Source organism: Delphinapterus leucas, chromosome 3 (genome assembly GCF_059928025.1).
Source record: "Delphinapterus leucas isolate spDelLeu-1000000601 "Yukka" chromosome 3, BTC_Dleu_Yukka2, whole genome shotgun sequence".
Lineage (NCBI taxonomy): Eukaryota > Metazoa > Chordata > Mammalia > Artiodactyla > Monodontidae > Delphinapterus > Delphinapterus leucas.
The window spans coordinates 43871435-43898268 of NC_143131.1; the positions used below are offsets into that span (position 1 = coordinate 43871435).

The 26834-nt window shown below is 38.5% G+C and overlaps 1 protein-coding gene across 1 annotated transcript in view; it reads right to left on the minus strand.

Moving 5' to 3' along the window:
- The window catches only part of CDC20B (cell division cycle 20B), a 64063-nt gene that overhangs the window by 12127 nt on the left and 25102 nt on the right, over positions 1 to 26834 (minus strand). Inside the window, exons 3-9 of the mRNA XM_022551541.2 lie at positions 26434 to 26653; positions 22334 to 22464; positions 19041 to 19134; positions 12224 to 12340; positions 7825 to 8021; positions 6646 to 6740; positions 4154 to 4379 (exon numbers count right to left, since the gene is read on the minus strand). Coding sequence (XP_022407249.2) covers positions 4154 to 4379; positions 6646 to 6740; positions 7825 to 8021; positions 12224 to 12340; positions 19041 to 19134; positions 22334 to 22464; positions 26434 to 26653 — 1080 coding nt within the window. The remainder of the gene's footprint in view (positions 1 to 4153; positions 4380 to 6645; positions 6741 to 7824; positions 8022 to 12223; positions 12341 to 19040; positions 19135 to 22333; positions 22465 to 26433; positions 26654 to 26834) is intronic.

Below are 26834 nucleotides of genomic sequence, written 5' to 3' on the forward strand. Positions count from 1 at the left end.
TGGCTTCACAGGCGAATTCCATCAAACATTTAGAGAAGAACTAACACCCATCCTTCTCAAACTCTTCCAAAAAATTGCAGAGAAAGGAACACTCCCAAACTCATTCTACGAGGCAACCATCATCCTGATACCAAAACCAGACAAAAATACTACAAAAAAAGAAAATTACAGACCAATATCACTGATGAATATAGATTCAAAAATCCTCAATAAAATACAAGCAAACAGAATCCAACAAGACATTAAAAGGATCATACACCATGATCAAGTGGGATTTATCCCAGGGATACAAGCATTCTTCAATGTACACAAATAAATCAATGTGGTACACCATATTAACAAATTGAAGAATAAAAACCATATGCTCATCCCAATAGATGCATAAAAAGCTTTTGACAAAATTCAACACCCATTTATGATAAAAAACTCTCCAGAAACCGGGCACAGAGGGAACCTACCTCAACATAATAAAGGCTATATATAACAAACCCACAACAAACATCATTCTCAATGGTGAAAAACTGAAAGCATTTCCTCTAAGACCAGGAACAAGACAAAGTTGCCCACTCTTGCCACTATTATTCAACATAGTTTTGGAAGTCCTAGCCATGGTAATCAGAGAAGAAAAAGAAATAAAAGGAATACAAGTCAGAAAAGAAGAAGTAAAGCTGTCACTGTTTGCAGGTGACATGATACTATACATAGAGAATCCTAAAGATGCCACCAGGAAACTACTAGAGCTAATCAATGAATTTGGTAAAGTAGCAGGATACAAACTTAATGCACAGAAATCTCTTGCATTCCTATACACTAATGATGAAATATCTAAAAGAGAAATTAAGGAAACACTCCCATTTACCATTGCAACAAAAAGAATAAAATAACTAGGAATAAATGTACATAAGGAGAAAAAAGACCTGTATGCAGAAAACTATAAGACACTGATGAAAGAAATTAAAGATGATACAAACAGATGGAGAGATATACCATGTTCTTGGATTGGAAGAATCAATATTGTGAAAATGACTATATTACCCAAAGCAATCTACAGATTCAGTGCAATCCCTATGAAATTACCAGTGGTATTTTTTACAGAACTAGAAGAAAAAAATCTTAAAATTTGTATGGAAAAAAAAAATTTGTATGGAGGCACAAAAGACCCCGAATTGCCAAAGCAGTCTTGAGGGAAAAAAACGGAGCTGGAGGAATCAGACTCCCTCACTTCAGACTATACTACAAAGCTACAGTAATGAAGACAATATGGTACTGGCACAAAAACAGATATATAGGTAAATGGAACAGGATAGAAAGCCCAGAGATAAACCCATGCACCTATGGTCAACTAAGCTATGACAAAGTTGGCAAGGATATACAATGGAGAAAAGACAGCCTCTTCAATAAGTGGTGCTGGGAAAACTGGACAGCCACATGTAAAGGAATGAAATTAGAACACTCCCTAACACCATACACAAAAATAAAATCAAAATGGATTAGAGGCCTAAATGTAAGACGAGACACTATAAAACTCTTAAAGGCAAACATAGGAAGAACACTCTTTGACATAAATTACAGAAAGATCTTTTCTAATCCATGTCCTAGAGTAACGGAAATTAAAACAAAAATAAACAAATGGGACCTAATGAAACTTAAAAGCTTTTGCAAATCAAAGGAAACTACAAACGAGATGAAAAGACAGCCCTCAGAATGGGAGAAAATATTTGCAAACAAATCAATGGACAAAGGATTACCCTCCAAAATATATAAACTGCTCATGCAGCTCAATATTAAAAAAACAAACAATCCAATCCCAAAATGGGCAGAAGACCTAAATAGACATTTCTCCAAAGAAGACATACAGATGGCCAAGAAGCACAAGAAAAGCTGCTCAACATCACTAATTATTAGAGAAATGCAAATCAAAACTACGATGAGGTATCATCTCACACCAGTCAGAATAGCCATCATCAGAAAATCTACAGACAACAAATGCTGGAGAGGGTGTGGAGGAAAGAGAACCCTCTTGGACTGTTGGTGGAAATGTAAATTGATGCAGCCACTATGGAGAACAGTATGGACGCTCCTTAAAAAAACTAAAAATAGAGGTACCATATGACCCAGCAATCCCACTCCTGGGCATATACCCAGAGAAAACCATAATTCTAAAAGACACATGCACCCCAACCTTCATTGCAGCACTATTTACAATAGCCAGGTCATGGAAGCAACCTAAATGCCCATCGACAGAGGAATGGATAAAGAAGATGTGGTACATATATAGAATGGAATATTACTCAGCCATAAAAAGGAACAAAACTGGGTCATTTGTGGAGACGTGGATGGATCTAGAGACTGTCATACAGAGTGAAGTAAGTCAGAAAGAGAAAAACAAATATCGTATCTTAACACATTTATGTGGAACCTAGAAAAATGGTACAGATGAACTGGTTTGCAGGGCAGAAATAGAGACACAGATGTAGAGAACAAATGTAAGGACACCAAGGGGGGCAATTGGGGGTGGGGGGTGTCATGAATTGGGAGATTGTGATTGACATGTATACACTGATGTGTATAAAATTGATGACTAATAAGAAACTGCTGTATAAAAAATAAATAAAATTTTAAAATTTTTAAAAAGAATACTATAATAAATACATTCTGGCATATGTCTTTTGTTTCTCATATATTATTTTTTTAGGTAAATTCCAAGCTTCAGAAGTGCTGATATAGGTTTCCAAATAGTTGTAACTTTTTATAACACCAGCATCAAATGAGTCCATTAATCTCATCCTGAGTTTAAGATTAATTGGAGTTAAAAATTAATCTCCCATCCCACATACCCTTTACCAACATCCTCCATCAATATGTGGGATCTCATTCTCCTCCCTTTGAATCTGGGAGGGCTGTGACTGGCTTACAAACAACAGAATGCACCAACAGTGTCACTGCGTGACTTGTGGAATTAGTTATAAAAGGTGATGCCGCTTTCACCTTGTTCTCTGAAGCACTGGCCCTGTTGCCCTGAGCCACAAAGTCCAACTCTCTTAAGACTGCCATGTTGTGAGGAAGCCCAAAGTGACCCAATGTGGAGAAGGTCTGAGACCACATGAAGAGGGAAGGATGACTAGCCAGCCAACAGCTGCGCCAGCTCCCAGCACTTTTACCTTGAGTCACTGTCTGACTACAACCCCATGAGAGACCCTGAGCCAGAACTGCTGAGAAGAGCCTTTCCCAAAGTCTTGACCCCAAGAAACCATAAGAGATAATAAAATAATCGTTGTGTTAAGCCACTAGGTTTTAGGGTAATTTGTTACATAACAATAGATAACCAGAATAAATACCATAAATAGAAAACGTAAACAATGAAATATGGTTGTAGTTCATATAAGAAAGACAGTGAAGAGCTCTAATCAGTCAACCTACCTTCAAAGTAAAGACCTTGACCTTGTATTGTGAATAAATGTACAATTTAATTTTCAGTTGAAATAAAATATTTGCAATATATATGTATCATATCTTATGGTTACCTACCTTAGTAGTCTTTTTTAAATAACCATTCAGCTACACCCCTGACTAGGCTGGATAAGAGGGCTATTTCAGTAAACACAAAATTTTGCATACAATTTGAAAAGGCTGAGAAATTCTCCTGAGCCCATGGACCCCAGTTTCATCATAGAATATTTTTATGTTTTTAAGAGAGTATCTTTGTGTTTATTAGCAATCATTTTCTTCAATACCCTACTTCCAGTTAGCTTTTACTATAAACAAGCTGTTTTGGCAAAACTAGAATCTCCATCATGAAAGAAATCACACAGACGTCAACCTCTGAGTCTGCTGCTGCTCCTGCTATACTAGTTGGCTAGTCGGTGGTGAGTGTGAAAGTATTTACACTAGTGACTGTTCTTATGATTCCCCAGGTAGTAGCTGCCACAAGGTTTGGCTTGCCCAGGTCTCCAGAAACTCTTAGTTCAATTCAATGTATTTCTGATAAGACATCGAAGAATGTAAGCAGCTCTTTCCAGGAAGCAGCTCTCTGCAGATCTTTTGTCTTGTCACTTCAGCAAAACTATATGTTAACTAACTTTACACCAGATGCCCCATGCTTAACTAACCTCCAGCGCAAGCACACCTTTCAAAACTGTTGGATTTTTATTACCTTGACTGCTGTAGGTTGGGGTATGACGTTTAGCGGGTGACCCTGTGCATTCACACCTGGATCATGGGGCCATATAGTCAGCAGTCCGTCACTACAGCCACTGGAAAGCAGCCTGCCACCCGGCGACCACTTCAGGGCACACACAGCTTGCTTGTGGTGAAGAGTTCCAACATGGTGCTGGGCTGCCCGAACATCGTGATGATAAACACGGCCCAGTCTCGACCCACTGCCCAGAGGTAAAGGGGCAGGTTTAGGACAGAAAACTTGAGCCCTAATGCTGCATAAGCATAACATGAAAGAAAGTATTGTTCAAACTCCTGAAAGACCCCTTAGGACAGATTCAAAACATAGACATTTCTTGAGTTAATAAGGATGGAGTATTCTGCCTGGGTGATTCTTCCCACAAGTGAAATAGATTTGCTTGGCAGAGTTTCAAAACTGGATATTTAAAAGATATATTTTGATAGATAACTCTAATGGCTTTAATATGATGCTTTAAAGTTAATGGCTTTAACTTTAATGGCTTTAATGCAGGCATGGAAAAAATAAATTTAGAAGATTATCATCTTTTCCCAGATAGTAGTTTATGTACTGAACCCAGGAAATAATACTTTTCTGGAATTCAGAATATTTCATATTATCTTAATGAAATGGCATATGTGTATGATATATGTGTTAGACATAAAAATGTATTATTTCCTTTTTCTATTAATCTACAGATCTACTATTAGTTTGCTCATGCTACTAATATCTAAAAAGAATATAAAACTATCTGAATGTCACAGCAAACTGCAATATGATTCAAAATCACTGGATAATGTCTCCACTCTCAGTGATTTGGATCCAAATGATGATAAGGGTCCTGTCTCACAAAGATAATGAACTCTTACTGGACTAGTTTCCTCCAAGGAGAAAGTAAATAACTGCCTACAATTATTTCTGAAGTTTCTCAAAGTGCAGTATCAGATTTTTAAAAACTACTTAGGCACAGCCCAGATAGCATTTTGATGAACAGTATGGACTCTGTGGCCAGACCACCTGGTTCGAAGCCTGACTCTTCCCCTTACGTTAACCATGTGACCTCAGGCTGGTGTCTCAGTTTACTCCTCAGAAAAAGAGGGTGGGGGGATATAAACCACTTTATAATGTCATTGCAGGGATTAAAACGTGATTACACACCTAAAGAGTTAGCGCATTGCCTGGCACAGAGTATTCTAAAATGTTAGCTGCTATGATTGTAAGAAAGTGTTTGTTCATGTTCCTCACGGATAATGAAACTAAACTTAAGCAATGTAAATAGATTGTAAAAGGAACTCGAGTATAGAATTGACCAGAGTACAACAACTTCACAGGGTAAATATTTAGGTCTATATAAGAGCAATTTGCTTAAGTAGTTTTAAGTCTGGCCTATAATCACAAGGTATTAAAATATCAAATTTATAGCTAGGGGGAAGCAGCCACAAGGCACAGGGATATTAGCTCGGTGCTTTGTGACAGCCTGGAGGGGTGGGATAGGGAGAGTGGGAGGGAGGGAGACGCAAGAGGGAAGACATATGGGGACATATGTATATGTATAACTGATTCACTTTGTTATAAAGCAGAAACTAACACCCCATTGTAAAGCAATTATACCCCAATAAAGATTTTTAAATAAATAAATAAATAAAATATCAAATTTACATCTGTGCTACTTAAAGAAATTGTAAAAGGCTTCAAATTTTATTTAAATTTAAATCTACTTTAAGAAATACAGTATGAAGATGAATGACTGTTGTTAAATACGTATTTAGACCAATTATGTAGGCTCACAGGGACAAGTCGCTTAACGTTCCTGGTCAAAAAGAAGCAGTTAGATGACTAAATCAGTAGTTCTCAAAAGTGATAAAGTGTCAGCATCACTTGGGAAATTAGAAATGCATATTATCAGCACACCTCAGACCTACTGAATCAGAAATTCCCAGAGCGAGAGCAGCAATCTGGGTTTTGAGGAGCCCTCCAGGGATTCTGACACACTCTCAAGCCTGAGAATCACCGAACTGGTTAATCTATGAGGTTCCTTCCAGCTCTAACCTCTGTGGGTCTGTGAATTGGAAATGTGCCCCCCAGAAAGCTTAACATATTCCAAATTAGTGATACTGATATCAATAAACACCCATTTCAAAAAAATATCCCTCTAGTAGGTATTACTTGGTACAGAGAAACTTTTTGCTTAAACAGAGTTTTACATTTTATCTGAACAATCTAATGAATCCTGAACGTCACATCTCAGTATGAGTACATGCTTTAGGCACAGAGCCACCATGGTACACGCGGCCACTGGACCTCTTATAGCACCAGGTCTGAATACCTGACAGGTAGAATCATAACTGTTACTAATCATGTCTGCTTTGTTTTACTTTGGTTTTGGTTTTAAATATTGTAGTTCTGTTCACTCAGCACCCATAGTCAATTGGTGATGCAAATATAATTGGTTCCAGTAAGACACTGCTCACCTGCTAAGGATGTAGTTATTCCAGCTTAGAGCCCCAACTACTGACAAATGACCAAGCATATTTCTCTGTCGCTTTTTAGTGACCACATCCCATAACTGAAAAAAATGAACAAGCACGGTTATGTAGCATTTTCACAATCCACGGTCTTCTCAAAGGCCTGATAGCCAACTAGTGTTGATATAGCCAGTCCTTATGCTAAGTGAAAGTTCGGCACCTCTAACCCTAGTCAGCAGTTTTCAATGCTGTCTGCATATTAGGATCATTGAGGGAGCAGGCTATGGGTGCTAGCCATTCTGATTTAATGGTGGGAGTAAGAGCCTGGGGATATGGCATTTATTTTAAAGTTCTCCAGGTGAAGTCAATGGGCTGCAAAGGGTTGAGAATCACTATGACACTTCTAGTTCCTTCAAACTGTGGGAATTCCAAACCTGGAAATTCACCTATAGTTATCAACAAATAAAATTTGAGTGCCTAGACACTTCGTAAAGTCAGGAATTCTATTTACTGCTAAGAGACTCCTTTTCTGCCAGCTATCAATGGTATTCTGACCCATATTAGGAAGAACTTTGGCATAAGAAGAAATCATGACATAACCCTCATAGTATCCAGTATCATTACAGAGATGAGAAAACAGTACAGCCATCTGTGACCCTCCAAAGTCATTGAACACCTGAGCGATATTGTTTACACTATTGCTAATAAACAACAATAACAATAACAATAATGGTACATGAGAAATTAGATAGATTGATGGAAACTTGGTAAGCTCCTATTTCAGAGAGCCTATTAGAAAAAAAATTCACTCATTTTAAGTAACTCTACTCCTGATCATGGCTTAAGGTGAGAAAGGAAGACTGGAAGGTTGTTTTCTTCTCTCCAAAGTCCTAAAACTGGGGATCTCCTAAGTCCAACTTTAGTCCGAGAGAAAGAACGGGGGCGAAAAAAGGAAATGTGATAGAAAGAAAGCTTGTGTGAAAAAACTAAGCAGAGTATCCCTACATCCTCATTAAACACCATTCAGAAAAGACCCAAAATGGTATATCCTCTTACTCCTCATAGCTTCAAGTACCACATCTACTATAGTTTCTTTATTTTATAATAAGCTGTTATTAAAAGTCAATCTTAGTTATCTAGCAACTATACAGAACACATTATGAGAAAGAAAAAGCTGACCAGTACTTGCACTTCTCCCTCGCTGGTGCCAACTGCCAGGCAGGTTCCCTCTTTTGTCCAGGACACAGAAGATATATAGTTACAAGTGACACTTAAGTCTATATTTTCAATCGTATTGTGATTATCCCCATTCCAGATGTATACAGAAGATCCAAGGGCTATAGCAACAAGATTTTGCAAATTCCAGTCTAGGATATTCAGATCTATAAGAAAAGCATTTCAAATTAGGGTGATTATACAGCCAAATAAAAATATTTTCAAATAACTTTATTTATAGGTAGAGGAGAAAGATTGATAACTTCCCTATGGTCGGCTGGAAAACAGAATCATGGATCCAAGCAGACCATGAGAAGTTCAAAAATGAAAGCTGGAATAGAATCTTGTATCAAGATACACAGTGTAATAAGCAATAACACCATTTATGCTCTTATATACTTATTTAGAGGCATTTAGAAAACTTGGCAGTTCATCTACCATTATAAATATAAATGGATTTCATCTAACAGATCATTAAAATTTAAAAGCATGTAATTCTTATGGAGACATCCTCAGACCTAGAATATACATATGGGAGATGACACCATATTGCTAATCAAAAGGCAACCCAATTACAGTATATCTAGAAGAGGTGATCTCTGGCTTATTTATGATATCTAGAAGTTCTTAGTAGTATTCTCTATCTTACTCTATAAAAATCATATGACTGCTCAGAGAAACCATATTTGTATGACCACATACTAAACTGTACCCTATCTTATTTCTTATAAGACAGAAACTCCTATCCTGATTGACACATATCAGTACAAAACTATGAAGCACACCAGTTTCACTAGAGCAGTCTAATCCCCTATAACTCATCCTTCCCACTGATGCAAACTACAAACTCTGAACAAAATTCAAAAAACAAATACCTGAGAACTCTGGAAAATCAGCAAAAGCAGGTAAACCAAGTAAGGGAGTGAAAACTTGGAGAAGCAACCTGCCCAGGGGTGAGTTTTCCATTTTTTTCTTCACACGGCTTTACCCTGAGGGTGGGCCCCAATCATGGAGTAACACCAGCAGCTCAAACTCTGACAGAAAGCCCACCATGTCGCTAGTCAAAGAAACCAGAGAAAGGAGCCTGAAATGGCCAAAGTGTGAGGAGAAAGCCTGGGAGGGATGGGAGGGGAGCCACAGAAAGGCATCCTCTAATTGTGAGTGTATAAACCCACACACATCTCAGCCTAACCCCAAATCGTGTAAGTGCAGGGAAAACTCAAATTATTCAATCTAAAGAACATGGAGGAAATGTAAAATAGATAGCTAGTGGGAAGCAGTCGCATAGCACAGGGAGATCAGCTCGGTGCTTTGTGACCAGCTAGAAGGGTGGGATAGGGAGGGTGGGAGGGAGGGAGATGCAAGAGGGAAGAGATATGGGGATATATGTATATGTATAACTGATTTACTTTGTTATAAAGCAGAAACTAACACACCATTGTAAAGCAGTTATGCTCCAATAAAAACATTTAAAAAATAAATTAATTAAATAAAATAAAAAATAAAGAACATGGAGGGAAAAAAAATGTTAAAGAAATGGACAGAACCTCAGGGATTTGTGGGATAATATCCACAGATCTAACATATGTGTAATTGGAGTCAGGTCTTGGAAGCAAGAGAGCAAGGTTTCAAATGAGTTCTCACCAGAAACCATAGAGGCCAGAAGTCAGTGGAACATCTTTATAGTGCTGAAAAAATACATCTGACAACCCGGAATTCTACATCAAGCAAAAATATTATGATAAGGGTAAGAGAAGTCTTTACCAACAGACCTGATCTGCAAGGAATACTAACAGAAGCTTTTGACTGAAAGGAAATTATATAAGAGGGAAATTTGGATCTTCAGGAATGAAGGAGAATGTTGTAACTGGTAAATATTTGGGTAAATATAAAGGACAATTTTTTCTCTCTTAAAATATTTAAAACACAAATGCGTATGGCTTTTTAAAGTAAAATTTAACGATGGTGGAGTTTTCAATGCATGTAGATTTAAAACATAGACAACTAAAGTAACTCTCCCAAAAAAGTTGGGGGCTGGGGAGACACATATGACTGCAAGATTTTTACATATTGTGTGAAATATGCAACAGTAATTCTAAGTAGACTGAGAAAGTTTAGATTGCATTGCAATCCCTAGAGCTACAACTAAAAGCATAATACAAGGAGATATAGCCAGAAAGCCAATAGATCAACTAAAATAGAATAGAAGTCAAAAAGAAAAGATGTCCAAGGAATGAGACTTGGTGCATTCCAAAATTTAGGAGACAGAGAGATAAAAGAGGAAGAGAAACCAGCAAAAAAAGACTAAGAAAGAGTGAACAGAAAGCTAGGAGGCAAACCAAGACAGTGCGATATCAAGCAGGAGGGAATGACCAACTGTCTCCAATGTGGCTGATAGAGTTAAGTAAATGAGCTCCAAGAAGTGACTGCTGGATTTAGAAATGAAGAGTTTTGGGTGATGTTTGGAAGGGCAGTTTCAATGGAATGGTGAGATTTAAGAACTGACTAAAGCGGATTCAAAGACAATGGGGAGAGAAATAAGAAATTGTGAATATAGACATCTTTTGACAAGTTTTGCTGTCAAAGGGAGGAGACAAAAGGGGTTATGGCCTGAAGGGGAAGTAGGCACAAAAGGTTTTTGTTGGCTTTTTTTTAACATGAGTGTTGTGCTTTTTAAACATCTCTTGAAATGAATTCTTCAATTTTTATTAGTCATGGCAATAAATTCTCTTAGAGGTATAGGAGGAGAATGGTAGGAGAACTGCTCCCTTTAATGATTTTGCTTTTTCCTGCTCATTCCTCTCTGTGAATGCTCCTGAGAAGCAGACCTCTTCCCTCTGCTCCTTTCTCCCTCACCAGGAGAGCTCACCAGGGCTCTCAACTTCAATCATACTCATCTGACCTACACTCTAGCCTTTCCCCTCTTTCAACTACAAACCTCATTTCTAATAACCTGCCAGAAACTCTTGTACATCTCACTGTCTCCTCAAGTGTAATATTGCAAGAATAATCTTCCCTCCTCACATGACTTCTCCTGCTAACTTGCCTTCTCAGTGACACCATCCTTCCCCTGCTTCAAAACGTGGAATAATCTTAAACTTGTCCCTCTTCCCATATAGTTTTCCTCATGGAGAGAAAACAGTCCCTTACTTTTTGGTAGCTCTCCTGCTAAATGCATTCTGCATACTCTGCCATGAATTTTCCTTTGATATTTCTCCTAGTTGAGAATTCCCACAACAAATCTAAAAATCTACATCAGGATTTGAAATATATCCATAATCTGCAACCACCTCCTATTCACTAGTCCTCAGTGTATCCTCTTCATTGCCATTAATTACCATGAATTACCAACATCCTGCCTTTGTTCATGCTGCTAACACCACTGAAGATGCTCTATCTTCTCTCTTCCACTCCTCCAAGTCCTACTCATCTTTTAAGATCCATCTCAAGTCTGAATGTCTCCACAAAACCTTTCTGAACAAATCCAAAGATCAGCAAACTACCTATAGTCCTTATAACTCCTTAAACCCCACAATTTATTATTTATACTCTACATTGGCATGTTGGTAGCAGGTCAATGTGGGTTAGTCCCATCTTCCCAACTAGATCACAAGCTAGTGACATAAGAAGAAGCTAGAGACAAAGAGCCAATGTGGTTATTTGACAAGATTTAGCCATGTTTAAAATATAAGCAAAAAGAATGGATATATGTATATGTATAACAGATTCACTTTGCTCTACACCTGAAACTAACACAACATTGTAAATCAACTATATTCCAATAAAAAAAAATTTTAATAAAAAATAAAAGTTGTGAGTGTAAATAAATAAATAATATATAAGAATAAGAACAGGCCACCATTTATACACTTCATTCTTTTTTTTTTAACATCTTTATTGGAGTATAGTTGGTTTACAATGGCTTGTTAGTTTCTGCTTTATAACAAAGTAAATCAGTTATACATATACATATATTCCCATATCTCTTCCCTCTTGCGTCTCCCTCCCTCCCACCCTCCCTATCCCACCCCTCCAGGTGGTCACAAACCACCTAGCTGATCTCCCTGTGCTATGCGGCTACTTCCCACTAGCTATCTATTTTATGTTTGGTAGTATACACTTCATTCTAATACAGTAAAACATAATGTGTAGTTCTTGTGCCTCACCAAGACCAACAATACCCATTCCTGAACATGAAAATTCCACAATGAAAAAAACACTATATTAACCATATTTGGATGGTACACCATTTAAGCATGAGGCACAAGGCCATCTGGTTCTTCCAGAATAAAATTTCAAGTTTATGCCAGAGCACAGAATACATTTTTTCATTTCAACTTTTCAATTCATGATCTAAGCAATAACTTACAATAGTCATTTCGAAGAGCGGTAAGATGAATCTTCACCTCTGGTTGGAGTATGGAATAGTTTATATCACTGAACCTTTGAATGTGGAAGTATTCATCTCTGACTCCATCACTGCAGCCTACAAGAAATGAACAGTTCTACACTATAATCCTGAAAACAAAATCTTTATCTTTGCAGGTATTAAGAGATAAGTGGGTGAAAAACAAAGTGGTCATCATGATAAAATTGAATTATAAGTTGCAGGGGGAGGAAAGGAAGAAAAAGACTTCAGTATTAATTTAAACAATTTTTAAAAAAATATTCAATGACATTTTCTAATAAAAAGCACATGAATACCAGGCCTAAATGTAATGACAGATTTTGTGGGGAGCACACAGAGACACTACATCATGCTTTGAATATTTATTCTGTCACTTGAGATTTTAAAACCAAAGTAATGTTCACATATCCATGTATCTATAACATCAACAATTATCTAATAGACCTAAGCCCTACTCTGAGTCTTTGTCACTAAGACTGTTGAGTCATTGATTTTGGCTCTTTCTCTCACTGTTTCTGTACCAGAGCACACAGAGTTACTTTTGGCTAGTGTTACCCATGACTATCTGAATTCAAGGTTCTATCCTGTGCTCAGTTTTCCTTCTCATCAAATGACCCCACTAAGCCTAAACCACAAGCCACTGTCTTTTCATCTTTCCAACCACTTGGCCTGTAATCAAACTGAGAATGACATGATCAACAGGAAATGAGCCCCACCCAGGTAACTTGTGGTCCTATGACCACATGGTTTCTAATAAAAGAATGAGAGCTTCACAATGCTATACCAAGAAGCCAGATTGTTACTCATAGTTGCAACGTTAGCTATGAAAACCTGCAGTTGTGGGCAGAACTACAAGGTTACTAGAAATACATACTCAAGCACTGCTGATAAAGGTTCAAAAAAAAATCAAGTACAAACTTCCAGTTACAAAATAAATGTCATGAGAATTTAATGTACAGCATCTTTGAAAGTTGCTTAAAAAGTAGATCTTAAAAGTTCTCAACACAAGAAAAAAATTCTGTAACTATATCTGATGACAGTTGTAAACTAAACTTATTGTGGTGGTCATTTTGCAATATATACAAAAATATCATTACATTGCACACCTGAAGCTAACATAATGTTCTATATTAAAAAAAAAAAAAGCAATACCCAAAGAATCAACAAAAAACTCCTGGAACTAATGAGTGATTATAGAAAGATATAAGATTAATATACAAAAGTCAACTGCTTTCTTATATACCAGCAATAAGCAATTGGAATTTAAAATTAAAAGCACAATACCATTTATATAAGTACCTCAAAAATGAAAAACTTAGGTATAAATCTAACAAAATATGTACAAGATCTATACGAGGAAAACTACAAAACTCTAATCAAAGAAAAGCTAAATAAATGAAGACATATTCCAGGTACATGGATAAAAAGACTCAGTATTATTAACATGTTAGCTCTTTCCACCTTGATTTATAGATTCAGTGCTATACAAGTTAAAATGCCAACAAGGTATTTTGTGGACACTGACAAGCTGATTTTAAAGCGTATATGGAGAAAAGTCAACACAATATTGAAGGAGAAGAACCAAGTTGAAGGACCTACACTATCTGACTGTAAGACTCACTAAAAAGCTACAGTAATCAAGACAGTGTAGTACTGGCAAAAGAACAGACAGATAGATCAACAGAATCGAGATCCCAGAAATAGAGCCCCACAAATACAGTCAACGGATCTTTGACAAAGGAGCAAAGACAATACAATGGAGAAAAGTTAGTTTTTTCAACAAATGGTGTAGGAACAACTGGACATCCACACACAATCTGGAAAAAAAAATAATCAAATCACTTTGCTGTACACCTGAAACTAACACAATGTTGTAAATCAACTATACTTCAATTTTAAAAAATGCATCTAAACACAGACCTTATACCCTTCTCAAAAATTAACTCACAATGGATCGTAGACCTAAAAGTAAAACACAAAGCTATAAAACTCCTAGAAAATAACACAGGAGAAAATCTAGATGTCCTTGGTTTTGGCAGTGACTTTTTTTTTTTTTTTTTTTTGGCCACACCACACAGCTTACAGGATCTTAGTTCCCCGACCAGGGATTGAACCCGGGCCCATGGCAGTGAAAGCACTGAGTCCTAATTCACTGGACCGCCAGGGAATTCCCTGGCAGTGACTTTTTAAATACAACACCAAAAGCATGATCCATGAAAGAAATCACTGATATGCTGGACTTCATTAAGATTAGAAACTTCTGCTCTGCAAAAGACGTATCTAAAGAATGAGAAGATAAACCACAGAATGAGAAAAAATATTTGCAAAAGACATATGTGATAAAGGACTGTTATCCAAAACATACAAAGAAACTCTTAAACCTCAACAATAAGAAAACAAAAAACTCAATTTAAAAATGGGCAAAAGATCTGGACACCTCACCAAAGAAGATGGCAAATAAGCATAAGAAAATGTGTTCAACATCATATTTCATTAGAGAATTGCAAGTTAAAACAATAATGAGACACCACTGTACATCTGTTAGAATGGCCAAAATCCAAAACACTGACAAACACCAAATTCTGGCAAGGATGTGGAGCAACAGGAGCTTTCATTCATTGCTGGTGGGAATGCAAAATGGTACAGCCGCTTTGGAAGACAGTTTGGAGGTTTCATATGAAACTAAATATGCTCTTATCATACAATCCAGAAAACGCACTCCTTGGTATTTACCCAAGTGAGTAGAAAGCTTATGTCCACAGAGAAACCTTCACACAGATGTTTATAGCAGCTTTATTCGTAATTGCCAAAACTTGGAAGCAACCAAGATGTCTTTGAATAGGTGAATGGATAAATAAACTGTGGTACATCCAGACAATAGAATATCATTTAGCGCTAAAAAGAAATGAGATATGAAGCCATGAGAAGACATGGAGGACACTTAAACGCATATTACTAAATGAAAGAAGCCAACCTGAAAAGGCTACACACTGTATGATTCCAACTAAATGACATTCTAGGAAAGGCAAAACTATGGATACAGTGAAAAGTTTGCCAGGGTTAGAGGAGGAGGGAGAGATGAATACGTGAAGTTCAAAGGATTTTTAGAACAGCGAAACTACTCTACGTGCTGTTATAACGGTGGCCACGTGTCATTACACATTGTCAAAATCCATAGAATACACAACACCAGGAGTGAACCCTAATGTAAACTATAGACTTTGGGCGATAACAGTGTGTCAATGTACGTTCATTGATGATAACAAATGTACTGTTCTAGTGTGGGGTGTTGGTAGTGGGGGAAGTTGTGCATGTGTTGGGGCAGGGATATAGGAGCACTCTCTGTATTTTCTGTTCAATTTTGCTGTGAACTCAAAACTTCTCTAAAAAATAGGATGGATGGATGGATAGATTGTAGACAGATAAACATAGATACATAGAGATAGATAGATCTCCTATGATAACAAAATAATACAGGTACATTCTTTCTGCCTTTATAGAATATACAGTTTCTATTCTACATCAAATCTTCAGCACGTTACAGAAACACAAACTTGTTGCTGATCAGATCAGAAGAAATGGGAGAGCTAAGGTAAGACGTGTCCCCAGATATTTTATTTTGCTTTTAAGAAATTATAACTCTAAGAATAAAGAAGTAAAGGATAAGTTTCACTCATTCATCCAACTTATCCCAAACCTCCCAAAAGAATATTCACCAGGCCTTAAACTTTTTGTGCCTATTTTTATGCATCTAACTCTGTTTTTGTCCCTTTTATACTGCTGGGAAACAGAGGCATGAAAAATACACATGCACAAAGTTATCTTCTCCCAGAGGGAAATTTAACAGGCAAGTTTCCTTGGCATTTATGAGTTGAACCACTAGTTCTCTTAAGTTTCTCTCACAGAGCTAGGCTCCTAATCAATTATTTTCCAACCATGATAACAATCTCATGAATGACACAAAGACCTCCAAGATGGAAAGGGGAAGTAGGAAGGAGAACACATGGGTGGCAGGGTAAATTTGACTTTGGGAGCACTGAATGCAGCATGGAAGGAGGACCTTCTAGAAACTGTCACAGTAGCAATATCTCCCCACTGCATGGCTGCAGAGCCGCCCTGATGCACACATGACATCACCACCCAAAGATTTCTACCAGCTTTGGCCCCGATAGGTATACTTACAAGTCACAGGAGGTGCCTACTGTGAGGTTTCAGAGTCTTAGCAAATATGGGTGAGGCATGAAGAAATACTTTATATGCACAGCACCTGGATAAAATTTGTCCCAGTGATCCACTTGCCTAAGAGTAATTACCTGGCTTATGTAGAATCTGTTTCACACTTTAAATCCCCTTAAAAGAATTAAGAACAGAGCCCTTCATAGAACATTCCTTTCAATTAGACTCTGCTTCCAACAGCCCACCCCTTCAAATCTTCCTCAGTGCTGCCACCAAAGTCACCTATCTAAAGCAGAGCAACAGACTTGCAAGTCAAGTCAGAAGAATGGCCACATAAGTGTATTTCCTCTGCCTCCTATTTTCGACCTCACTAAAATGACAGCAAATGACTTTTTTAAGGTGTGAAGATATAAGAACAAAGAGTATGGGAGTGAAATAGCAGTAAGAAGACATTACAGTAATTTTCTGCAAAATTGATAAAGGTTTGATAACCGACCAGGAGGAACATAAGAAATGACCCTCAAGTGCCTATAGAGGGGCCATGGTGAAGAGAAGCAAGCTGATTTGTCTTGCAGAAACCCCACAAGGGGTCAGGGCTCAGAGGCACAGGGAAGGTTTAGAATGAGATGAGTTTGGTTATAAGACTGTCAAGTTCACACACACACACACACAAACACCCTGTACATACACACACGTGCACATGTCAAAAGAAACCAGATGTTTACTCCCTGAATAAACTAAAAAAATGACAGCCTCTTAACTCAAGAGCACCAGCAAAAACAGATAGAGTGAAAATTGTCATAGTGAATTTGGCAGGTCACAGGTCTTTACCTTAGTGCTATTTCCAGAGCACCACACATTTCAGGAAGCTTCACTGAAGCTTTCTTCACTCTGAAAGAGGGAAACCAAAACTACTGTGGGAGGAGCTAAGCAAAGAAAGACAATTCAGGAAGAAGAGCAATCCTTCCAAAACTGTATGTGAAATTTTTTCAGAGAAATAAGAGAAAATAGTATATACATGAAGCATGAACAGGATGCTGGAAAGAGAGAAAGAGAGAAGGAAGGAAGGGAGGAAGGAAGGAAGGGAGGGAGGGAGGGAGGGAGGGAGGGAGGGAGGGAAGGAGAGAGGAAGGAAGGAAGGAAGGAAGGAAGGGAGGAAGGGAGTAAGGGAGGGAGGGAGGGAGGGAGGAAGGGAGGGAGGGAGGGAGGGAGGAAGGGGTATAGGGGAGAGAGAGAGAAAGAGAGGCCTGACAGTGTCTAAGAAACTTTATAATTAAAACTAGGATAGCCAAAATAAAAACTTTAATCTCAAGGCTAGTGGACAGAATGAGGTAACCACCTACAAAGTAGAAGAAAAAGTGAGATGAAAAATAGAATAGAAAAAAATAAGAGAACTAATCCAGAAGGACCAACAATTATGGTCAACATTTCAGAAAGAAAGAAAAAAGAAACAAAGGTGAAGAAATTACTAAAGAATATTTCAAGAAACTTTCCAAGAATTAAAAGACACAGGTCTCCAAGACTGAAAAGATCTACCAGTGGGCTTGTCAGTTATAATGAGGTTTTTTTTTTTATTCTGCACGAAGCTTTATCATCATGAAATTTTAAAACACTAATGATAAGAAATTTTTCTATGTGCATTCAGAGAGAAAAAGCAGGTGGCATACAAAGGACAGGAAGTCACAACATCATATAACTTCTCAGCAGCAACAGTGGATGCCAGAAAACAATAAAGCAATACCTTTTTTCACAAAATTCTGAGCGAAACTATAATCTGTAGCCAGCCAAACTATGAATCAAGTGTAAAAGTAGGGTAAGCACACTTTCAGACCAGCAAACCCAGAAGGAGCACAACATGGCTGCCCGGAAATAGAGGATCTAACATCAGAGAAGAGAAGTCCCAGAATCACAGCTGTGGGACTGGCCAAGAGAGCAGCGTGTTCAGCAGGCTCTGGGTAGGAGGCCACCAAGGAAAACAAGAACTGATGTGGGTGGGTACGTGGAAAATATTATTGATGGCTGTGGAACAAAACATGGGAGCATTTAGGGAAAACAGTCATAATTTCACAGGTATCTAACAAATGAAAATATAAAGCAACTTTTTAAGTCTAGGAAAAAAAGGTTATACTAGAAAAGAGGCATAGTTATAGTACACTATTTGGCTTGACAGGAAATAATAGTTTTATAGTAATATGATGTAAACGTTAAATACTAATTTTACTCTTTAAAAGTGTAATATAAATAGACTGAGGGAGGTGAATGAAACAGGAGGGGAGCTAAGTTCTTACTATGGTAGAAAGTTGCGATAAAGTCTAAAATTGTAAAAAAAAAAAAAAGCAGTTTACAAACATTATTTAGAACATAGATGTAAATAGCAGGGGGTATAGCTGGAAGAGCTAAGGGTGGTTGCCTCTGGGAAATAGGTAGTGTTGGTAGGGATGGTTAAGACAGAGGATCACGAGAATTATCTACATTTTACAATTATGTTGAGTTTGTTCTAATAAATATAAAAATAAAATATTTTAAGATAAAGAAGAAATGAAGGAGGCAGGGAGAGAGGAGGGTAGGAAAGAAGGACAAACAGAAAATCTTTGGCCCATACCTTTCCAAATGCATTGGGATTGCTCGCAGAGCTGCATTTTCCCATTAACCTGCTGAGCCACTTTCTGGGTCGATAATAGCCGGTTTAAGCATTTCTGAAAACAGACACAAAGAGATTACTTATTCAGAAACATATGTGTACATCTCAGATGTGTTGCATGGTATAGAATTAAAGCTGCTAATTCACTACAAAGTTCAAAGGCTACACATTACTGAAACCAAAACTAGAATAATTGCCATTATTTATTAGCTAACCACTGTGTAATAAACACAGTGCTGAACGTTTTACTGCTATATTATTTCTTATCTCCCCAACAACTCCAGAGGGAGGGTATCACTCAGCTACAATAAAATCCTCTTTTATTCTTCGGGCCTAAAAATCCTTTTAGCCCACAAACCAATCATATGCCAGTGACATCATCAAAGCCTGCAAGAACTGAAATGTCGTATTTCTAATACTCTCTGAAATTAAAAGACCTCCTCAAAACAATAAAGTTGAGGGCTTCCCTGGTGGTGCAGTGGTTGGGAGTCCGCCTGCCGATGCAGGGGACACGGGTTCGTGCCCCGGTCCGGGAAGATCCCACGTGCCGCGGAGCGGCTGGGCCCGTGAGCCATGGCCGCTGAGCCTGTGCGTCCGGAGCCTGTGCTCCACAACGGGAGAGACCACAACAGTGAGAGGCCCGCGTACCGAAAAAAAATAAACAATAAAGTTGAGTATTAGTAAGAATGCTTTCCCCAAGAAAGATTTATTTCAAGGGGTGCCTCTCAGCATTCAACCCAGAGATGGTCTCTCAGTCTGTTACTGAGATTTTCTCTGGACCTCAATTTTCCTCATCTGTAATATGTTAGGATTAAACTTCTTATCTTAAAGGTCCTTTTCCACTAACACCTTTACCCATGAGAACTGGGAATATCAAGTCAGAGACAGCTTAAGTAAATTGCCTAAATTTCCATGAGCACAAAACTCTGATTGCTATCTCTCTGGGCCAGTATATAAAGAGCACTCCTGATGTTCTTACTTCCAACTCCAATCAAAAACAGATGGGCAAATTAGTAAAAAGGGAAAGAAAAGTACTTATTCTAGAAATACAATAGTAAATAGTTAAAACAGAGAAGATTCTCTATCTCTTTCACAACAATACATTTAATCACTGGATCACCATAATTCAGACAGAAGTCTCTCTGCTGAGCATCATTTTGATATTTTGGGTTTCTTCCCAGATATTGTATCACATAATAGGCATTGCCAGTCAATGAATCATGGATTTTTAGGTATTCAAAGTAAAACAATTAATTATAAAGCAGGGCTTCACAACTTCAGAACTATTGGCAGGTAATGCATTATTGTGGTCTACTAGATACCTATCCCTGGTTGTGATAATCAAAAATGTCTTCAGGGCTTCCCTGGTGGCGCAGTGGTTAAGAGTCCGCCTGCTGATACAGGGGACACGGGTTCGTGCCCCGGTCCGGGAAGATCCCACGTGCCGCGGAGCAGCTGGGCCCGTGAGCCATGGCCGCTGAGCCTGCGCGTCCGGAGCCTGTGCTCCGCAACGGGAGAGGCCACAACAGTGAGAGGCCCACGTACCACAAAAAAAAAAAGATGTTTTCAGACTTTGTCAAATGTCCCCTGGGGAGCAAAGTAGCCCCCGTTTGAGAAGCAGTGGTATAAAATAACATTCCTACAATGACCTGCTGGTCAATAGCTCAATGTAACTCTTCACAGATTCACTTCTTCAGAATCCCATAGTTACCTCAAAGCTGACCAAGGCATTGCCCAGACAGTGTGCTTCTGCTCAGTATACCCGGGGATACTCTTCCCTAGGTGAGAGCCACTTATTATTGGGTTGGCCAAGAAGTTCATTCGGGTTTTCCTGTAAGATCTTGTGGAAAAACCCAAACGAACTTTTGGGCCAACCCAATACTTTAATGAGCAACTTGGCATAGAGCCGACTGGATATGAGAATTCTGAAATCTCTAGAGTTAGGCAGGTCTCATTGCAGAAACACCCCCCAGGTGATCTCTAAGGACTACATGAAGACACATGTTTACTGTCGAGGTAAAAGACCTCACTTTATATCTGCAACGTTCTTGCTGATGTTTGACTTCCAATTAGTCGTGACAACAAATGCTCTACATAAAGTAGTAAAAAGGCTTCCATTATTCCCTGCCCAGGTTCTTCAGTGATGCTGGGATGATGTTCTGCCTGGATAACAATTGCTATAACAATAGTAACTTGCCAACACCATTGTGACCCCACAGACAGAGCCACCAACTTTGCTGCCACGAGTTACCAGACAGCACAAGGGGAAGGAAAAGGGAAGTCGTGATGGCCAGGGCAGTAAAAACTCCAAACAGCACTAGAGGGTGGAAAGGACAGGTGTGTTAATAGCCGGGCCTGGGCATGAGCTCAACAGCGCCCATAGTTACCTCAGTAGAACCCCTTGGCCATCCACCCACCCCAAACCCTTACCCAACAATAAGCACCCAGCAAAAGACCTGCTCTAATAACATTTGTTTCCAACTGCATATGAGTTCAAATAATTAAAATTTACATTCACAATATTTTATTGTTCCTCCAGCAAGATGTATATGCCAAACACAGGAAGCACACACTCAATGAGTAGCTTTGCCTAAATTGAGAATTTATGACATTCCTAGTTCAAAGTTTTCTAAATGAAACATTGATTTCTTCAGAGGCTCTTCATGCGATTTGATAAATCTAAAAACATGCTACTGATGTTTAATGTGCACAAAGGATTTAGGGCAGACTCCTATGATCTTAAAACCATAATAAATAAGATACTTAAAGGAATTAAATTAACTTAGTAGAGAAACTAAAAAACAACAAAGACATAGGGGAAATATTTAAAAGACCATCTTATAGACGAAGAGTCAAACTGATCCTGAGACACCTCAAAGGGCAGACCAAGTCACCACATACTTTCCAAATAGTTGGGAAATGACCGTACAAGAGACCTTTGGGCTGAGAGGAAACATACCATAGTACGTATAATTTTATTCTATTTTTAGTCTTTACCTTGTTGATGGTTAGTCTCATTTTCACTTTTTTGACTGATGCTAATTAAACACTTTTTTGTGTATTTGCCAGGTATTCTATTTCTTTTTGGAAATGCCTCTTTTCATGTCCTTCACAGACTCATTTTTTTCTATTAGGAACCCATCATTTTCTTACTGATTTGTCATAGCAGCTAAGCCAGCTCTTACCTCACATTTGGGACTCAGTTGTCTGAGCTTCTCAAGATGTGAGATCTTCAGTTTTCCCTCTTTACCTACCTGGCCTTTTGAGGCAACAGTTTTCCTCTTGCCTCCATCCAGTGCATGAGGTGCCTTGCAAAAATGGAGAGCAGAGCTATTTGTTTCAAAACTTCCTTTGTTGGGGGTCTTCGGTGGCTCTTTGTAGGATCCTGCCAGAAAAACATTTAACTTTGAATTTGGTTTTTAAAACAATATAATCTTTTAAACCTTTGGTTGGAGGTCAGCCCTTGGCATGTACCATAGAACAGAATGTGAAGATACAGGCCCTGGTCTCTGCAAAATCCTGGGTGGGGTGGGGTGGAGAGGGCGGCACAGGGCCTATGCAGAGCACTGGGTTCATAAGTGAACGCTGGGTAAGAAAGTGCCTCAATGGCTTCCAAAACCAGGAGGAAATGCTAAGATTAAAGACCTGACCCCAACAGCAGCAGCAGCAGAAATGCTTTATGTCTGCCTGGAAAGGACACATTTGCAGATTTGAAGAATGGATACAAACAGTTCAATAGTTTAAAATGATGGAGCGAAGCGTACCTGGTTTGCCCAGGCTGTGATCATCCTGCCAGGAAATCACTATGGGATGCTTGCCTTCCAATCATTGATGTTCACTACATGATCATAAGCAAATCACTTTGCCTCTCCCTCTTCCTATTGCACAAAGATGTAAAGCTAGTTTGAGATGACCTTAGTAAAATACTTCCTAAGTTACAGTCATGGAAGAGTCAATGTTATTTGCATTGTTATTGTCCATTTCTATTCTCTTCTCACAACTGAGAAAGCCCTTTACCATACTTAACTGCACTGAAAACTTTGACAAGTCATCTTCTAAAGCTAAATATTTGCTATATCACTTGTTCATCAGCGGAACCAAGGGACACTAGATTATGTAACTTGGCCTTTTGCGATATGACAATCCCTTCTTCATTTGGACAAATGTGTGCTAGATAAACTGTCACTAATGTTCCTAGAGCCCAACACCTCAATTTCTGGGCTATCCAAAGTCTAAGAGGAAGGAGGAATCCAAAATCTAATTTCAAGGAGGAAAGAGGGATGAAAACATGAAATGTTCTGCAAAGTTTTATTTGTTTTAAAGGCTTTTTTATTTTGATGTATTTTATTTATTTATTTATTTTTAGCTGTGCTGGGTCTTCGTTGCTGCGCGCGGGCTTTCTCTAGTTGTGGCAAGGGGGGGTTACTCTTCATTGCGGTGCATGGACTTCTCATTGCAGTGGCTTCCCTTGCTGTGGAGCACGGGCTCTAGGCACGTGGGCTTCAGTAGTTGCAGCACACAGGCTCAGTACTTGTGGCTTGCGGGCTCAGTAGTTGTGGAGCACAGGCTTAGTTGCCCCGCGGCATGTGGGATCTTCCCGGACCAGGGATTGAACCCGTGTCCCCTGCATTGGCAGGCGGATTCTCAACCACTGTGCCACCAGGGAAGCCCCTTCTGCAACGTTTTAGATCTTACTCTTTGTCTCGCAAAATTATGCATCCTTGTTTTGTCCTATTTGTAGACAAGTAAAGAGGAGAAAAAGCCGTCTCTCTGAACCTCAAATGAGAAATAAAACGTTACAGTTGGATGCTAGTACTGACAATCACCCCAGTTATCAACAAAGAGGTCAGGTCCACCAGCCTAAGGAATCCAGGACCTCTCAGGTTTTGTTCACAGAGCATGACTGCAAATGAACCTCTCTGCAAACATCCCTTTTAGGATGGGAGGGTCTTCAGTGTTCACCCTTCTGGAACAAAAAGAAAGAAACCCCACCAGCAAAACACTGAGAAACCAATGTTTCTGATTAATATGCAGTATTAACTTAATAGAAAATGAAATATACTTTCTTGTAAAATTATTTTGACTGATAATCTCTCTTATAATTCTGAATTTCTCATGCAATGCTTTATTTGAAAATAATTAATTAATTAAGGAACTATGAAGGAAAAGGGAGCCCTTAATTTTAGCCAGAAATTCCTCTGATACAATTAGCATTAAAATCACCCCTCAATTAAAACATCTTTCAGAAGATAGCCATAAGAATGACCTTTCTTACAACCCTTTATCTCCTACTGTTTCAATCAGCTATTTTCTGTGTTGATACTTACTATTACAGGAAAATTTCATTGGTTTAAAAATGATTTGAGGCCTTTCTCACCTCTGAGATGGCCCACACTCTGTCTGTGGAGTGTGTTTCTCTCTAAATAAATCCACTTCTTACCTATCAAAAAAAAAAAATGATTTGAGCTCCCTTTCCATCTGCAGGACTATGGTGCCTCACTGTGTCTAATGTCATTGAGAAAAGAGTGGCAGTAAGTTACCATTTGTCTTAAACATGCTGATAAGACAATGAATTACATTGCCTAGGATTTTAAAAAGGAAGAACAGAAATTAAATCACTAAGTGTCAAGTTTTGCTTCTGAAGGATGGGAATAAAAAAGGTTGTGCTCCTATTGGTGGGAATGTAAATTCATGCAGTCACTATGGAAAACAGTATGGAGGTTCCTCAAAAACGTAAAAATAGAACTACCAGCAATGATCCAGCAATTCCACTTCTGGGTATTTATCCAAAGGAAATGAAAATAGCATCTTGAAGAGATATCCACAGTAGCCAAGATATGGAAACAACCCAAGTGTTCATCAACGGATGGACAAAGAAAATGGAATACATAAACATACAATGAAATATTATTCAGCCATGAGAAAGAAGGAAATCCTGCCATTTTCAACAACATGGATAGACCCTGAAGGCATTATGCTAAGTGAAATAGTCAGACAGAGAAAGACAAATACTGTACGATATCACTTATACCTGGAGTCTAAAAAAGCCGTACTCAGAGAAAGAGAGAGTAGAATGGTGGTTGCCAGGGGCTAGCGGGTGGGGAAAATGGGGAGGTATCAGTCAAAGGGCACAAATTTCCCATTAGAAAATGAATAAACTCTGGGGATCTAATGTATAACATGATGATTATTGTTAACAATACTGTATTATACACTTGAAAACTGTTAAGAGAATAGATCTTAAATGTTCTCACCACAAAAAAATGGTAATTATGTGACGTGATGGCAATGTTAACTAACTCTGTTGTGGTAATCATTTTGCAATACATAAGTGCATTGTGTCATCATGTCATACACCTTAAACCCACACAGTATTATATGTCAATTATTTCTCAACTGGGACTTCCCTGGTGGTCCAGTGGGTGAGACTCAGCACTCCCAATGCAGGGGGCCCGGGTTTGATCCCTGGTCCGGGAACTAGATCCTGCATGCATGCCACAACTAAGAGTCCACATGCCACAACCCATGCCACAACAAAGACCCAGCACAGCCAAAATAAATAAATCTCAATAAAGCTGGGAAAATTTTTTTTAAAGTTGTGCTAATGAGACATATTTTAGAAGGAGGGCTTATGTTTCAAAGCTTTGACAGGTTAATCCTGGATCCCTGCCCACCAGATCACAGCTTTGCTGCCCATTCCCCATCTCTGTCCCAGGCAGGCATTAGACTGTCCCACTCTCATCTTTCCTTCTCTTTGCTTCCCTCTTCCCTCTTTCCCTCTCTTCTTGTTTCCCTCTACTCCCCTCATCTCTTCTCTTCTTTCTTCTTCTTATTCCTCCTCTCTCTCTCTCTGTCTCCTCTCTACTCTCCATGTCTCTCCTCTTCCTTCCTTTTCTTTCTCTTCCACTCATCCTCTCCTGTTTTCATCTTTTTCTTCTCCTATTTCATACCTAATTATTTCATTACTAATACATCTTTTTCCTGACTGTTGTAGACAAGGAATCTTACCAGAGTCATCAAAAACTCTATACTTCACAAAACATAAGAGAAACATATTTGTGTGTATACATATGTATGTATACACATATTTATACATACGTAAAGTCTTTACAAAAGCAATAATCTACCAATGCAAATCTCAGAGACACACTTAAAATACAACATACTTTCTTCTGGTTTTGTTTCAGGCCTCCCCTTCCCACTGCCCCTGGAAATTTCTTATTCAAAGGGAGAAAAAGAGAAAAGCAGTTGACTAAATGTTACATCAGATATTTCTGTAAGACAAAGATTCTCTCAGGAATACATCTTTTTTTTAAGATTTCAAAACTGGCCTGTGGCATTTTTATTACCTCACCTGGAATCAAGGTCTCTTTCTCAGGAGTTATCTTCAGCACAGTTTCTGGGAGGTCAGCTGTTGAATGCTCTCCCCCAAAGGAATGGGCTGCCACATCCCTGGTTTGGCTTTGCCGCCATCTTGTGGTAATTGGGCTACTGGCAACAGGAACTTCAGCCGATAGCCTCTTCGCAAAGTTGCTCTTGAAGTTAGAGTATGTTGGATTAACTGCATCAAATACCTATTTAACAACAAACAGATACATGATTTATAGTAGCCTCAATGATACAAAAGTTAAAATTCCTTAAAAGAGAATTATAAACAACTTATATATATATATATCTCACACTTAGAGCCTCTGCTCAAGGGTCTGAAGACATACCAAAGCAGTTTCAGGAGTAATTATGTTTACGCTTATTACT